This window comes from Musca vetustissima, unplaced genomic scaffold (genome assembly GCF_032173495.1).
Source record: "Musca vetustissima isolate MV318-11 ecotype Yass unplaced genomic scaffold, APGP_CSIRO_Mvet_v1 utg144764, whole genome shotgun sequence".
Lineage (NCBI taxonomy): Eukaryota > Metazoa > Arthropoda > Insecta > Diptera > Muscidae > Musca > Musca vetustissima.
Genome location: NW_026888074.1, coordinates 11,101 through 28,059, shown reverse-complemented (window position 1 = coordinate 28,059; position 16,959 = coordinate 11,101). Strand labels below are relative to the sequence as shown.

General features: G+C 33.7%; 1 protein-coding gene across 1 annotated transcript; it reads right to left on the bottom strand.

Annotated features, from left to right (window-relative positions):
* Nucleotides 1-9,120: 9,120 nt before the first annotated feature.
* Nucleotides 9,121-16,743, bottom strand: LOC133335911 (uncharacterized). Its single transcript, XM_061544205.1, has 3 exons — nucleotides 16,659-16,743; nucleotides 9,699-10,812; nucleotides 9,121-9,467 (listed from the first exon to the last, which is right to left on the bottom strand). Exons 1-3 carry the CDS (start codon nucleotides 16,740-16,742, stop codon nucleotides 9,121-9,123), a joined length of 1,545 nt encoding a protein of 514 aa, XP_061400189.1. The 5' UTR covers nucleotide 16,743.
* Nucleotides 16,744-16,959: the final 216 nt, after the last annotated feature.

Here is a 16,959-nt window from a genome sequence, read left to right as displayed (position 1 = left end):
ATTCCGTTTGGCATAAGGGTTTAATATACAAACTTATTACTATAGGTTTAGATCTCCCAACCGTTAAATTATTAATAGAACATACCGTGTTCATGTCGGTCAAGTTGTCTCTAATATCTTAGACATTCCAGCAGGTTGCCCTCAGGGTTCTTGTTTGTCTCCTATATTGTACAATATATACACATACGACTTTCCGACTCTAAGGCTATGTAGATCCTCAATTTTTGCAGATGACACTGCAATCTTAAGCACCCAAACTTATTCCTATGATGTTATTTGTAATCTTCAAAACGCTTTGGATGTAGTTTTGGATTTCTTTACTAAATGGAAAATTACTGTAAACTCAAATAAAACACAAGCCATTTATTTTTCCAGAAAGCGTAAACAATGTTTTTTACCATCATCTAATTAATGGTGTTACCATTCCTTGGGAAGAAAATGTTAAATATTTGGGCGTAATACTTGACAAAAAAATGATTTTTAATCATCATATTACTTATATTATTAATAAAGTTAATAATACCACCAAACTTTTATATCCTCTTATTAACAGGAAATCCGAATTAAGTATCGATAATAAATTAGTAATATTTAAAGTAATTTTTCAAGCTATTATGTTTTACGCTGCTCCAGTCTGGAATGAAGTCGCAAACACACATATCAATCGTTTGCAAATTACTCAGAATAAAGTTTTGAAAATGTTAGGTAATCTACCTTATCGCTTTTCAACATCTCGCTTACATTCACAATATATGTTACCGTTATTAAAAGATAAAATTTTTCTTATGACGGAAAAATTCATCAATAAATGCTCTTATTCTTCATTTGAACACATTCGCAATCTATATCCTTAGGATTTATTATATATATATATATATTTTTTTTTATTTAGTAGACAAATCTAGTTTTAAGTATCATATGGGTTTTTTGTAATTTTTCCCTTATATTTGTTATTCTCATCTCTTATTTTATTATTATTCGATTATAAGTTTAAGAAGAAAAGTTTATGAAAAAATCTAAACTCTTACATAAAGATATTATATTATTGTACAATGTGAATTAATATATACAATAAACTACATACATACATACAACATCAGCGGATATTGCAATGTGTTGTATAAACGAAGAGTTTCGGATATTCGTTGTATTTGCCTAGAAGCACAACGTGTGAGCACAATATCACGTGATTTTCGTTTGTTAACCACAATTATAACTGATACCTAACTGTTCTATTGTTGAATCATTCAGTTCACTTTTGTTTGTCTATATAAGGCCTTAATCAGAGCTAATTTAACAAGATATATTTATCACTTGTCATGCAATTCAATGCGGTTGTGAATAAAATTAACAGAACATGGTTTTCAAGGAGCAACTGTTGCAATCTGCAAGAATGTCTCTTCTCATGCCAGCGTTGATTGCTTGACATGTATCAAGTTGATCTTCCGTATTGCTTATAAAATATATTTTTTATTTTAGGGAATTTATGTTCTCCGTTCCCTAACAGTAATAATAATTCAATTCGATGGTGAATTTGACCTTGAATTTGTATTGTTGTTTGACTAACTTAAATCTATTTTTTAATGAAAAAAGTTTATGCAACATCTTAAATGTCAGATTAAACATGGGTGAATCAATTACATTCACCACTATTCCAGATGTCGTCGTTGATACAAAACACACAATTTTGTTCAGTATTGTTCTGTTTTCTCTCACACGCACTAATGCATTTTAATTTTGGACAACATAGATAACTATTAACACATTTTTGGTATTCCGTAATGTAATGTACAGACGAGCGTTTTTTACTCTCTCATTCGTTGTTCGACCCCTAATTATGAAGTAATTACTTAGTTCAGTAGTCATGCAGAAGGATGTAAATTTTGTTACCTACTTAATGAAATATATATTTCTTTCTAATTAGCGTACAAAACAAGAAACAGATTTGGTATAAACAAACAAATTCTGCAATATTTTATATGTGATTTTTGAATTAAGAAAATATAAAAATGTATTTAAAACTACAATATTTTCAGACAAAAATGGAATACCATGGTATAGAAAGGAAAGTACTATCATGTCCTCACATGTTCAAAATTTTTTTCTTGCTGTACCTTCATATTCAAAAATTATAATTTTATATTTCCTCCTTAGCTAGGTACGTACTACTGATGGCAACATAAATATACTTTTCATACTGAGGGCAATATAAATATACTTTTAAAATTTCAAAGATGAAAGCCCGGAAAGAATAATATCTGTGGTCACAATCGATAACCGCCTAAGTCGACTTATGAACGATTGGAGTTAAGTACGCTATCATATTCTTATGACAAAACTTTATATTTACGTAAAATCTACTACTTTTTATTAACATAGCCTAAACCGAATTAAGCTGTTTTTGTACAATTTTATTTTAGATGAAGTGTCGTAATAAGGAGATTTTATATAAAAGCCAAATTAGAGATAAATGATTATTGCAAATTGATATTGTTTAAACAAATCCTCTATCTCTACATAAAGTGTTCATGAGTTTTTGTTGGTCTGCTTAAAAGGAAGCAATATCGACATAAGAGACAATTGCAAATGACACATACTCTAAGGTTTGGTCCAAAATACAATTAGGTTTTTACAATTAAAGCACTCTTTACAATTTAATTTAGTTAAGAATATGCTGAGTTCAGGTGGTAATAAATTAAAAATGGATTTAGTTCAAAAAATAAATAAATATAAAGTATGGATAAATTCAAAAAACAAACAAATCCAAATTACTTGGCAAGAGAACAAAAAGCTCTCAACAAAGCTCTGACCACATCCCAAAGAGTTTATTCGCGAAAAATACATACGAAAGACGAAACAAAGGAAAATCATAGGTTAATATTGTGTCAGAGACAACATTTAGATCACTGTTACATGACTGTCGTATGAAATGCAAAACAAAGGTATCGCGGACATTGCAGGAAAATATTGGTCTTTGGCACGTATATTTTGTTTATTGAGTCATTGATTAACATAAACAAAAAAACCCAAAAGTTGTAAAATCCCCCAAAAAGCCACGTAACGAAAATTTAAAGCTGTTTTTAATGTGGAATATGAAGGTCAACGGGTACAGGTATGCCAAAAATTTTCCTGCAGTGCTTTGAGAGTGCAAGTTTTGTCAAAAAATTTCACAAGCTAAAATAAATATGGCCAAACAGGAAAGCGACAATAACTTATTACGAGATTTAGAAATTGAACTCTTAACTCATCAAATTAGAGCAGTAGGCCTATTCTGTAAATTTTAACAACATTCGATATTGTTTAAATTTCTTTTGTTATTCTAAAAACAATAAAACAAACAAATGAAATTGTTGTAAAATAGACAATATCGAATGTTGTTAAAGAGTTACAGAATAGCCCTACAGATTTAGCATACGAGTAAATAGCTTCAGCTGCTACTGATTCCACAGTCAAAGTATATACTTTTGATTTGCAACATTGTTTACCTACGCCTTTCTTAATGCATTCAATTAGTTTCTACAAAGGACAACTATGGACTTATAATTTGACCGCCCACGACTGGTACCCACATTGTTTTATGTGGAATGAAGCAGTATCTGTTCGTAACCAAATTGCATCGTGCTTGTTTAAGCATATAATTAATCTACGACAAATTAACCACGCAATTTTCTTTAGCGATTCCTGTGGACAAAATGAGAATATATTGGTATGTGCAATGTTCATATTGGCTCTTCAAATCAAATAGATTTAGAGACTATCGATCATACATTTTTAGAACCTGCATACACGCATATCGAATGCAACGTAGATCACTCTGTAATAGAGAGGAAAAAGAAAATAACTGACACATCCACACGACTGGTATAATTTAGTTTGGAAAGATTTTAGATGGCTAAGATATGCAAAGAATAATTTTGGCAAAATTTAATATAAAACAACATTAGACGTAGTATATGCTCCTTTACAAATAATAAATGTGTTGAAACGTTGTATGTACGTTATGCACACTGTTGAAATAAACTTGTAATATTTATACTTGTTATATACAAATGTTAAATTGATATAGAAGGCTAGATACATATTGAATAAAACTTTTCCTGACTTCATCCTAAACATTCAAAACGATTAGTTGAATTTATTCTACCACTTCCACATTTACATCAGGTTATGGTCCTTTTGTACCGTTTTTGGTAGAATTGTTACGCGGAATTAATTTTATAAATCGTGCATTTTAAAACGCAATGGCTTCAGTTTTCCATTTTCCATTCGAAAAGCTACGTGGACGTGAAAATTTCGATGTTTGGAGACGACATGCAAAATATGGTTTGGTGATTAAAAAATGCTGGAATGTTGTCGAAAAAGGGATAAATGGGGACAAGGATCGCGAAATTAATGAACTTGCTTTGGCGGAGATAACGCTAATGATCGAACCCAACAATTTTGCTCATATTGCAAAAGCTAAAACGGCAAAGGAAGCTTGGGATTCGATAGTAAGCGCATACGAGGATACTGGGTTGACCAGAAAGGTGGAACTGTTGAAACAGTTAGTGCAACTTAAGCTTGGTGATTTTTCATCAATGGAAGAATATGTAAATGCAATGATTTTAACATATATCTAGGTCAACAATGCTGGTTTGGTAATTAATGACGAAGTAACGGCTTCTCTAATGCTGGCAGGATTGCCGGAAGAATTTCAATCATTGGTGATGGCAATTGAAAATTCAAAGACCAAATTGACTGTTGACTCGGTAAAGAATCTATTGTTGCAAGACGCTAAATTTGATAACAATAAGAACGAAAAAGCATTGGTGTCAAAAGAAAAACAAGAACAATCCTATGAAACCAACAAAGAATAATGGTGAAGTTTTGTATGCAGCTTTGATATCTGAAACAGACAAAGTGAATGAATGGTATATCGATTCAGGAGCGACGTCTCATATGACTAATAATAGAGATTTGTTATTTAATGAAACTAAGGTTTGTAACAAAGAAATTGTGGTCGCCAATAATAACAAATTGAAAGTTTCGAGTTCGGGAGATATACAGATGTCCTTGAATATGAGTGAAGATTCGTGCAATGCAGTTGTTAAAAATTTGGAGTATGTTCTAGATCTCTGTGCGAATTTGCTTTCGGTTGCTCAGTTAACCCAGAATGGCAAGAAGGTTATATTCGAGAAAGATATTTGTCAGATTTTCAACAAGGATGATAATTTAATTGGGGAGGCTGTAATGAATAATGGATTGTACCATCTGAAGTGCGATGTGAATACCACGAAAGAAAAATCTCTCATTGAGAACCAAACTTCAAATTTATGGCATCGTCGGCTAGGCCATATTTGTAGTGAAAACCTCCGAAATGTGAAGTCGTCTTGTTATGGTATAAATTGCGAAGTAACTTCAGATCAATGTGTTACCTGTGTTGAAGGAAAACAGACTCGAAAATCGTTCAAAGACGTAGGTGAACGAGCTACAGGCTTACTTGAAGTAGTGCATTCCGATTTACTTGGTCCATTTAGGCAAAAATCAATTTCTGGGAACTGTTATTTATTGACTTTTGTTGATGATTTTTCTAGAAAAATTTTTGTTTACCCAATAAAACGAAAATCGGAAGCTTTCGAGAGGTTTGTTGAATTCAAGAACGCTGTGGAAAATGAATGTTCGAGAAAAATAAAGATATTACGCACTGATAATGGAAAAGAATATGTGAACAACCGATTTGCGACATATTTGAAAGAACACGGAATAAAACACCAGAAAACTTGTCCGTACACTCCAGAACAGAATGGAGTAGCAGAACAAATGAATCGGACTGTTGTAGAAAGGATGCGGTGTATGCTATTCGAGAGCAAATTAAGGGAACAATTTTGGGCAGAAGCAGCTATGACTTCTGCGTATCTTATAAACCGTGTTCCATGCAGAGGTAACTCACGTGCTCCAGAAGAAATTTGGTCAAACAAAAAACCAAATTTAAAACACCTAAGAGTATTTGACTGTAAAGCTATGGTTCATGTACCAAAACAGAAGCGGTCAAAATAATAGAAAAAGTCCATTGAATGCATCTTAGTTGGATATAGCTCAGAGTCTAAAGCTTATCGTCTATTTAATCCCACAAAAAATGAAATTATCACTAGCAGATATGTCGTTTTCTTCGAATCTGAATTTTATGGTAAAATGTCTGATCAACATAACAATCTATATTTTCCCGAAATAGAGAAAGTGGTGAATTATGAAGATGGCAATTCCGGGGGAAGTACTGTAGTTGAATTGTCAAATGAGAGAGAACCAACAATCGATTTGGAATCGGATAATGATTTGGAACCCAATGATAATAACTCAAGAAGTAGTGACGATGATTTTATGGACGCGATTACACCTGATGTTCATAATGCGGAATCTTCAGAAAATATAAATGAAAATCTTAATGTACGACGTTCAGAGAGTTTAGCTAACAGGCCTAAACGATCCTTTGTTATTAGTGCGATGAAATTTGTGTCTGATGATCCGACTAATATAGTCGAAGCTATTTCATCACCATATGCAGAGGAATGGATGCTAGCGATGACGAAAGAACATGATTCGTTGATTGCAAATGAAACATGGATTTTAACAGAGTTACCATCAAATAAAAAAACAATTCCTGCAAAATGGTGTTTCAGGACAAAACTTGGTGCTAACAATGAGATTTTGCGGCGAAAAGCAAGACTTGTGGCAAAGGGCTACAATCAAGAAAAAGGAATTGACTATAATGAAACTTTTGCTCCTGTAGTCAGGTACGAATCAATCAGATTTGTAATTGCTTCAGCTGCAAAGTACAAACTGAAAATCCATCAAATGGATGCAGTTACTGCTTTCTTAACCGGTAATCTAGAGGAAGAAATATATATGGAGCAGCCCAAAGGTATGAATGATGGAACTGGCAGAGTTTGCAAACTTCAAAAGTCTATATGGATCAAAACAATCAAGCCGTGTATGGAATGATACTATTAACAATGTTTTGTTGAAGATGGGGCTTACTCGATCCGAAACCGATCAATGCATTTACTACAGAATTCAGAAGGATGAAATAACATACATCGCAATTTACGTAGATGATGTTTTGATTTTGTCAAATAAATCAAGTAATATTGAACGTATTAAGGAATCTCTGAAGAAAAATTTCAAAATGCAAGACCTGGGTGAAGCTTCTTCAATGTTGGGAATTCGGATTTATCAAAAGGACAACTATATCAAAATTGACCAGACCCAGTACATTCAAAATGTTCTTAAGCGTTTTCAGATGGTCGACTGTAACCCAATAAAAACTCCAGTTGATTGTAGTACAAAAATGTCAAAGGAACTTTGTCCTAAAACAAGGGAGGATGAAATATACATGTCTAAAGTTCCTTACATGGAAGCTATTGGGTGCTTATTATTTGCTGCAAATGTAACTCGCCCTGATATCTGTTACATCGTTAACGTGCTGAGTAGATATTGCGAAAATACTGGAAAAGGTCATTGGGAAGCATGTAAAAGAGTGATGCGTTACTTAAAAGGAACCATGAATAAAGGTATAGTTTATGCACAAGTTGGAGAAGAAATAACTGGATATTGTGACGCTGATTGGGGTAGTGACGTGGGTGAAAGACGTCCAACTACTGGATATGTATTTACTTTCCAGTCAGGTGCTGTGTCATGGGCTACTAAAAGGCAGAAAACTGTTGCTTTGTCTTCAACGGAAGCGGAATTCATGTCTATTGTTGCGGCCATTCAAGAAGCTATTTGGCTAAAACATTTGGAGAAAGAACTCAGTATTAAACCTTCAAAAACTATAGTTTTGCACTGTGATAATAAGAGTGCTATATTCACGTTGCTCATAATAATGCCTATTCGTCTAGAACGAAGCACATCGATATCAGAGTCAAATTTATACAAGAACGTTTGCTTGATGGTACTATTAACTTGCAATACATATCTACAAATAAAATGGCTGCTGACATGTTTACAAAGGGCGTTACTTTCAACAAATTATTAGTTTTTACGAAAGTGTTTGGCTTACAATAACAATTGATCATATATTTAAAACTATGTTACTATAAGTAGATATATTACATGCTCACTGCTTGTTTAAGATCAATTTTCTTGTAAATAAAACACTTGTTAACTGATCATCAACCATTACTGTTGTCCTTGGTAAGAGGTCGTTCCAATATGTTCCACAATTGACAAACCAAACAACGACAGAGGGGTCTACGATCCGAAACGACCCGAGTCTTACTCGGCCAACGTCTGTCACCTCAGCCCATTGTGTAAAAGCAATAGGGCTGCTACAACAACAAACCAGCCAGCTCAAATTTCCCGTGAAGATTCCCACAATTGGCAGTTTGGTCTGTGTACTAAAGAGAACAACGAATAGTTCCACCACCGTTGAGGCAACAACAATCTAATACTGTCTGTGCTGACTGAGCGAGCAAACGACTCAACAAGCAGTAATCACTTTTTCGTAATGAAACGCACTATTTTGAATGAAAACAAAGCACAAACTTACCTGGATATGGATCAAAAAATGACAATTGTGGGTATCTTCACGGGTAAATTTGAGCTGGTCGGTTTGTTGCTGTGATTCTCGAAAATATTTCAATAATGGAAATATTTTCCTTACAATTATTATCAATCGTTAATGGAATGGAATAAAGGAAAAGAAAAAGCAAAAATGTTATGCACGTTTTCTGTCTGTTATGCACGTTTTCTGAAATTTTCATACTGTTGTAAAGTATAGCGCATTCGAATCAAAGGCATAACAGATTATTTTCCATCAAATCTACTTTCATTAAAAATATAATTTTGTATATATTTTATTTAACGGCAAACCTTAAAAACTAGCTTTAAATTAATCTGGCTGCATCTTCATGAGATAAATAGAGTTATTTTCAAAAGTGTAAGTTGTTGTATTTGAATATGGCGAATAATTTGTGAATATGAATGACTATATTTAAAAAAATCAATATAAAAAAAGTTTTTTATTTGATCGTTTTTTAAATGTTTTGTAATAACAAACATTTCATTACGATGATATAAACGAATGCAAATATCATAATCACAGATTGATATAATTATGTTTAATATATAAATGAGTGACCCATATTATACTCGCTTGGGTTTTCTAACATATGTATAGTTAATGCCATTTGTGTTTCGTTGACTTTCGTTGACTTCCTCGACGCTGGCAGATGGGATATTGGTAGCTAATGGATGTACAGGCGACGAAAACAATGAGTTCCTTGATTTTCGAAGCACGCCATATCCCAAATGTGCGTCGTCAGCTTTGCGACATGAATCTGTGTCGGGCACATTTATCAATTCATATTCATTTTGTAATGGCTTAGTGGCTGGACATTGATTTACAGTTGAATTGACCGGAACTATTGTCTTATATCCACTGGAATTCCTATTGTTGGCTGTCAAAAACTCTAGCCGATCGTATGTAAGATCTACAGGAAGAATGTTTGAAAAACTTTTATTGCATTCGCCTATGTCTATATCAAACATTACTGACGTGGATCCTAGATGTACGCTTTCTTTTTTGTCTCTAATGTTTACCACCCTATCCCGGTTACGAGGAATGTCTTGAAAGTTTTTCGTATCTGATATTCGAATATTTTCATTATGTTTTACTTCATTTATTCCTAATGTTTTCCACGCTTCAGTTATATTTTCAATACTTTCATAATCCCGTTCTGCAAAAATTTGGCGACATGCAATTGCTTCCGCTGTAGGGTCTGGCATGGAGTTGATTTCGTGATGCATGTTCGGTGATGGCGGTTTAAGTATAACAGTGGATCCTACTGCTTTACTTGAATCACTAGTTGTAATTCCAACAGCTTCAATGTGTTTATGCTTTGTGTTATCATTTGTAGCATTATGTTCCATATTCAATGATATACATTGAGAATTAACACCGGTTGGCTTTTCTGTCATAGGTACAATTCTACGAGGCGGTTTATTGGGAACCGTTTTTGGTGATAGTGTCACTAAGCAGCTTGGGTCTGTAAGTCCTTTAAGAATTTGGTTTGAATTAATCTCTAATTCAGAAGAATGTTGTGAAGAAAACGAAGTAGGTAATGGACTACGAGATCCAGCTTCCATGGATGCAGCCGCATTAAGTTGGTTCTCGCAATTATCAATATTAACAACATCGCCGGATATAAGTTTTTTCATACTTTTCATTTTTGACGACATGCAACGAAAAACGTCCTGCGGATTTGTGTGATCCAAAATAAACATACCCTCTCCCGTTGAGCACTTCCTACCAGCTTCAAATGTAAATTTTCCATCGCGATATCCATATTTGCGAATGAAACGATATGGCCAATTAGATATAACGTTTTTGGAACCGTTAGCTAATTTTAGCTGTAGCTCAGTAGCGGTTAAATGTAAAATATAACATTTGGGGTCGATGTTACAGCGGATCGACGCTTCCGTCGGAACTAGAGAGACAATAAAAAGACCATCGTCGTAAGAACTGCAATATAAGTCGTTGTCCTCTTCAATGGCAGATACATTTTGGGAGTTCTCATTTTTGCTGCGAAAAGCTACGCTTTGAAGGGCATTTACCCATTCCTTCAGACTTTCCTCATTTATAGCATTAAGTGTTAAAGTAGCTGTTTTCTTAACTATACAAATAAGATTGGCTGGAGACGGTTCTTGAGTAATTTTAACGCAATTTTCCAAAGTTATAATTTTTGGATTTTTGTCGTCCTTTGACTCACATATTTCCAGCCTCTCAATTCCATAACGACTGGATTTAAATAGCAAGCAATATTTCTGGCATGATTTCTGAAAATGGCATGAAAAAAATAAATACATTTAAGTTTACATATAAAATAATTGTATGAAATCGTTGGCTTATGTAATAATACGGACATAAAAACTATCAAACTATTTCACACCTTAGTAAAATTTGAAATTCAATGAGATGGCGGCTATAATTTTTATTTATTGTTGTTATATATGACTTACTGAAAATATACAATTAGGATGATATGATAGTTATGAACCTGAATTCATACTGCTGAAAATAATTTTTTTTAGACAGTTCATACAGCATAAAATCTTAAAGCTAGGTCGGGCTAGGCCCGATCTTTATACCCTTCAGGTACACACTCATAATACCAAGAATGGAAATATAGACATGGTAAATGTAGCTAAATGTAGGAGATTCTGGAGTTCTCAAGTGTCAAACAATGGAGTTGGTGTCCATCTTCCCAAAACCCAGCTGACAAAGGCACAAGAGCAATTCTTCCGGTGAAGTACGACTCCGACGGTATGTGGAAAACTGGGCCTGAATTTCTCCCACTTGAAATAACTGAATGGCCTCAAGAATCAAGAACTATACAAATTGATGACAAATCAGATCATGAACTAAAACCGAAGTTTTTCGTTATGGTTTCGCATGTGACATTGGATATAGTTGAGAACATAATAAATCGAACTTCGAAATATAAGAAGGTTCGAAGGATATTAGCATGGACAAACAGATATTTGGATAACTTGCGAAAGAAACGCGAAAACAAGGAATTGAATTACGGAGAATTAACGGTAGAAGAGGAAGCACGCGCTGAGCAAGTAATATGCCGGGAAATTCAGAAAAAGTATTTTAATGAAGAATATAGTTTATTGAAAGAAGGAAAGCTAATACCTAAGTCAAGCGATCTGCTAACTCTTAGTCCGTATATAGACGATATGGGGGTTTTGAGAGTGAATGGACGCTTGGAAAATGCAACATTTCTTCCAGAATACACTCGAAGACCTATACTTCTCCCTAGTTCTCACAGATACTCGAGCATGTTGATACAATTTTTTCATGAAAAGAATTGCCATCAAAATGCTTCAAATGTTATATGCGATGTAAGAGAAAAGTTCTGGATTCCATCAATTCGAAGGAGCTTGAAGTCTGTAGAAGCGAAATGTGCACGCTGTAAGATACTAAAAGCAAAGCCCATGCAGCCACAGATGGGAATTTTACCTAAAGACCGGGTCACACCATACGTTCGGCCATTTACCTATACTGGAGTGGACATGTTTGGTCCGTTCAATGTCAAAGTTCGCAGATCTACTGAAAAACGATGGGTTTGCATATTTACATGTCTTTCAGTAAGAGCCGTTCATTTGGTGCTTGCAAGCGACTTATCCACAGATTCATTTATACTCTGCTTGAGAAATTTTATAAATCGACGGGGCGTTCCCCTTGTAATTCGGAGCGATAATGGGAGAAATTTCGTTAGAATCAGAAAAGAGTTGAAGAACGAAGTCAATTTTCTTGACCACAACGAAATAACAAGATCTCTGACGCCTCTTGGAATTAAATGGATTTTCAACACACCCCTTGATCCTAGTGCGGGAGGAGCATGGGAAAGGCTGGTACAGTCCATAAAGAAGTCTATGTCAGTACTTATGCAACAGTCATGCCCTAAAATTGAAGTTTTTGAAAGTTTAGTTATAGAAGCCGAAAACATCAGAAACTCAAGGCCACTGAACCATGTCCCGGTAACACCGCAAGAACCTGAACCGCTAACTCCAAATCATTTCCTTTTAGGATCAACAAATTCGACCCAAACTCCGGCCAAATACGAAGTATTGAGTAAGCGACTTAGAAAGCAATGGCGAATACTGCAGAACCTTAAAAATGGATTCTGGAACCGTTGGATTCATGAGTATCTACCGGATTTAACTAGACGAGTTAAATGGTGCTTGCCTTCAAGAAATTTGCGTGTTGGAGATTTAGTACTTATATGCGATTTCAGGTCACCACGATCGCAGTGGCAACGAGGTAGAATAATGAATGTCTATCTAGGCCAAGATGCCACAGTGAGATCGGCTGATGTAAAAACAGTTGAAGGAACTTTCAAAAGACCAGCATCAATGTTAGCTATATTAGATTTTGATCCATAGATAGTTAATCTCCCCCAGTCGATTAACGGGGGGTGAGAAAATGTTAATCGTATATTGATTTCTACTCTGGCATGTTATACTGTGTTTAATTTTTTGAAGTAGCCCATGAGCTTTTATATTTATGTCATTAATAATAGTAGTCTATGAAATAATTTGTATGTATATAAAAGACAAAAATTTTATTTCGATTCATTCCGTTCGTTAAAATTGAAAGGGAAATAACAAATGTAAGTTTATTTTCAAAATTATTCTTGTTAATTTATATATATCATTTGATATTTAATTTGTATAATAATTTATTGTTCTAGTGAATAAACAACGCCGTTTTATCAATATCCCGATTATTTCAATTTTAACAGTAAATATTTGGTATTACGAAGTGACACCCAATTAAATATCAAACTATAGCTAATTCGGTTGAAACGTGTCCAACATCAATACTGAATATTTGGGGTATCAATGCCAAACATCCTGTGAATAAATCAAGGTGTTGCAAGCTGAATGACGAATTTAATATAAACTTCACCCTTTCGTGGAAAATAAAAGCCTTTAAACAGATAGATGTGCGACTAATATCTGTCAAAACGTCAAACGTTTATAACCTGAGGTAGACATTTAAAATACATCTTCGGGATTTGCCGTGTGGGGTATGTCTTGGTCAATTTTTGGTAGGAAGATTTTATTTTATGAGTTTTTTCACTTATTAACAATCAACCAATGTCATAATTGAAAATCTTGTTTGGCAAACTTAAATCTAGTCTAAAAATAAAATAAAAAAAAAATATTATAATCGAACGAAAAATAGGAAAAATTATTAGCGATTAATATCATATTTAGCACTTAAAAGTATTTTCTGGAATATATATAGAATACTAGGTAACATGTTCCATAGTCTCGTTATATGAACTGACAACGATCGCTCTAATACAAGATGGGGAAACTTTGAAGGAGTAAATGAGTATTGTTGCTATTATTCAAAAATTTATTTTGTTGAAAAGATAAACAGGTGTACCATATTTCACCACTCGGTATAATATTGAAACTACCTTGCCTAGTTTCCAGGGAAATTGCGTGTCATAATGTAGTATTATAGAATTGAAGTAGATGGTTAGAAATAAAGGGGGATATTAGCTTTATAAATTGTAAAGGAATACGATTCGAAACTACTGCATTAAGGATTTCCCACTTAACTCATCACTGAAACATCGGAATCCTGAAATTGCAACTGTGTTAGAAAGAGTACATGTCTAGCTCTCGTATGAACTAGGATTATTGACTTCGCTTAAAAATGTCCCCTTAAGGGAATCCCACCATTTTCGATTTCAATTTTTCATTATGGCAGCACAACTACGAGCCATTACATCAATAAAATGCTCATACCTACCTTGGGAAGAGGTTATGTCTGTTTATTTGTGAAACTCTTTTGATTTTGCTATCTTTGATACTCCAAACTTTTCTATAGGGTAAAGATCTAATGATTGTGTTGGCCATTATAAAACCGCGATTTATGAGTGCCGCAACCAATCTTTGACAAGTTTTGGTGTATGTTTGGAGGTTAAGTTAATTTATTAAGTATAGTAACAAAGCCAAATAGGCCAATTAAGTTTTGTAAAACATTCGCCGGATGTCTCTTTAATCGTCGATATATACACATATCTCCCAAAATGGTTGCCATTTTTGTTTTATATTCGTTCTTGTATATGGCTACTGTCTTCCCACCTTAGTCCGCACGGGTTATAATTAAGTTTTCATTTTGCTTTAAAAGGTTTTGCATCGACCCAATACGTTCATTAATTGTATATCTCTTGAGTTTAATATTCGTTTCTTCCTCATATGTTTATCTATGAGTGATACCAACTTTGGAAAGCGGAAAAACAAATGTTCTTGTAGAAACTATCAATCCTATCCTGATGCAAAATGGTGTGTACCCGATCCCTACGTAAGTGGAGATCACCCCCTCGGTCGGAAGGGTGGGAAAGAGAGGCGTGGGAATGTCGAAAAAATTGAGAAGATATAATAAATATAATTACGGATAGTAATTATATTTATTATATAAATATAATTATATAAATATAATTATGTTCCCAAAAGATAAATCTAAAGCTGTTCTGGAATGTATAAAAGCCATATATAATTTCTCATGACACGGTCCTGTACGAATGAATGATATAATTAATCTCCTTGCCAGAAGTGCTACTGTTTAACCCACTATAGACATAGATAATGTCAAATCTTTTAGCGCAACACGTCTAGAAATGTGGTCAGGGGCGAAAGAAACCCACAAAATTATTTGGAATAATGTGGGGACATGAAAGAACACAAAACTAAGCTAATCGTTCTGGACTAAGCTAATCGTTCTGTAACAAGCCAGCTAAGTAAGTAAAATGGCTCACAATTGCAGATACATCCTTGTCAAAGCAAATTTTGTAAAATCTTCATGAACTGCCAACGAATAATAGCATGAAATTGTGATTATTATTACATTAAATTGTAATAATTGAATTCCTGACATTTAATTTATTTTCGCAGAAAATGTCCTAAACGCAAAAAAAATGCGAAATATATGTACTTGTAGGTTTAAACCTTTAATTTGATTCTTAAAAAAGCTTGCTGGAAATAGTTAAACGGCTAACTTAAACAAAATATTGTCCGAAATTTCAAGGCCCATATATATTTCCCCCACATAAAATATATACATATATCACTGTAATCAGCTGAAAAAAAAAAATTCAAAACGAACCGAGTGGAACCCCTAAACTTAAGCCTTTCGTATATTTTGATTAACGTTCTACATAAAATGTAGAGGCACATTAGGCATGTTATTGATTATCACATGTTTTAACGAACTTTCTTTATAGCGAACACAGTTCCTGGTCCCGAAATTTTAAAAAATATTTCTCATACAAATCTTTGCTCTTATAACGAACTGCGGATATAGCGAAATTTTTTATAACAAACTATTTATTAGGTCCTGTCTTTCTGTTGTCATATATTTTTATTCGGTTTTAACGAACTTGCTATAATTTTCAATATAATTAACGATACAAATCCGCACAAAAGTTAATTTATAAACTGACGCTGGTAATCTTAACAACAAATGTCAGGTTTATAAAATAAGAGAAGCAGCTAAGTATTGCGAAAAAGGACACAAAACCTAAATATTTCGAAAATGAATATATTTCTCTGCTCCTTGGTTTTGCCTTACCTTGGATATAACGATCTTCTTCTATAACGAACTAATTTGTTTGGTCCCTACTAGCTCGCTACAACCGTACTTTACTGTAATTGCTACAACAAAAATAAAATGGTAACAAATTCGCAGACGCAAAAATTCAGAAAGCTGCAATAAAAAAATAAACTGGCAATAATTATTGAAAAACATCGCAATATTCGAAAATGTAGGAGTAGATGTCTTATCCAGAGTGCAATCAAAATTATGTATATTTAATCTGATAGTAATGAAAACACCTGGGCGCAGTTAAATATCTACGCGTTCGGAATCAGTTATTGTTATTACAATAGGATACAAGACACCTTCGAATCTTCACCAGAACATAATTTGATATTTTATTGTGTGCAACTGCTATACTCAATCTAGTTACATTAATAATGTTATAAATACAGAATTAAATATCAAAATATTAACACTATTTAACATGCTCAGAAATGTCTGTTGTATACAAATTACCAACAAGTATAACATATATGTATGATAGACAAAGATAGCTTACTTTTTTAGAAATTCGATGCAGTGGGAATCCAGATTGAGTTGGCACATTTAAATATCCGGATAAAATCGGCACTTCGACATCCATTATTAAAAGCCAAATTGCAAAAACATAAAACAGCGAAAACAAGAATTCGTGTATATTTCGCACTCCCAGAAAATTCTACATGTTCAAAACAAACAAAATTCAGAGAAAAAACCTTGCCACCTGGTTATACTAAACAAATTAACAATGCATTGAATAGGGACTTATAAAACGATTAACAACTAATCAACTCTTCTTCTTCATTATACAAAGCGGGATG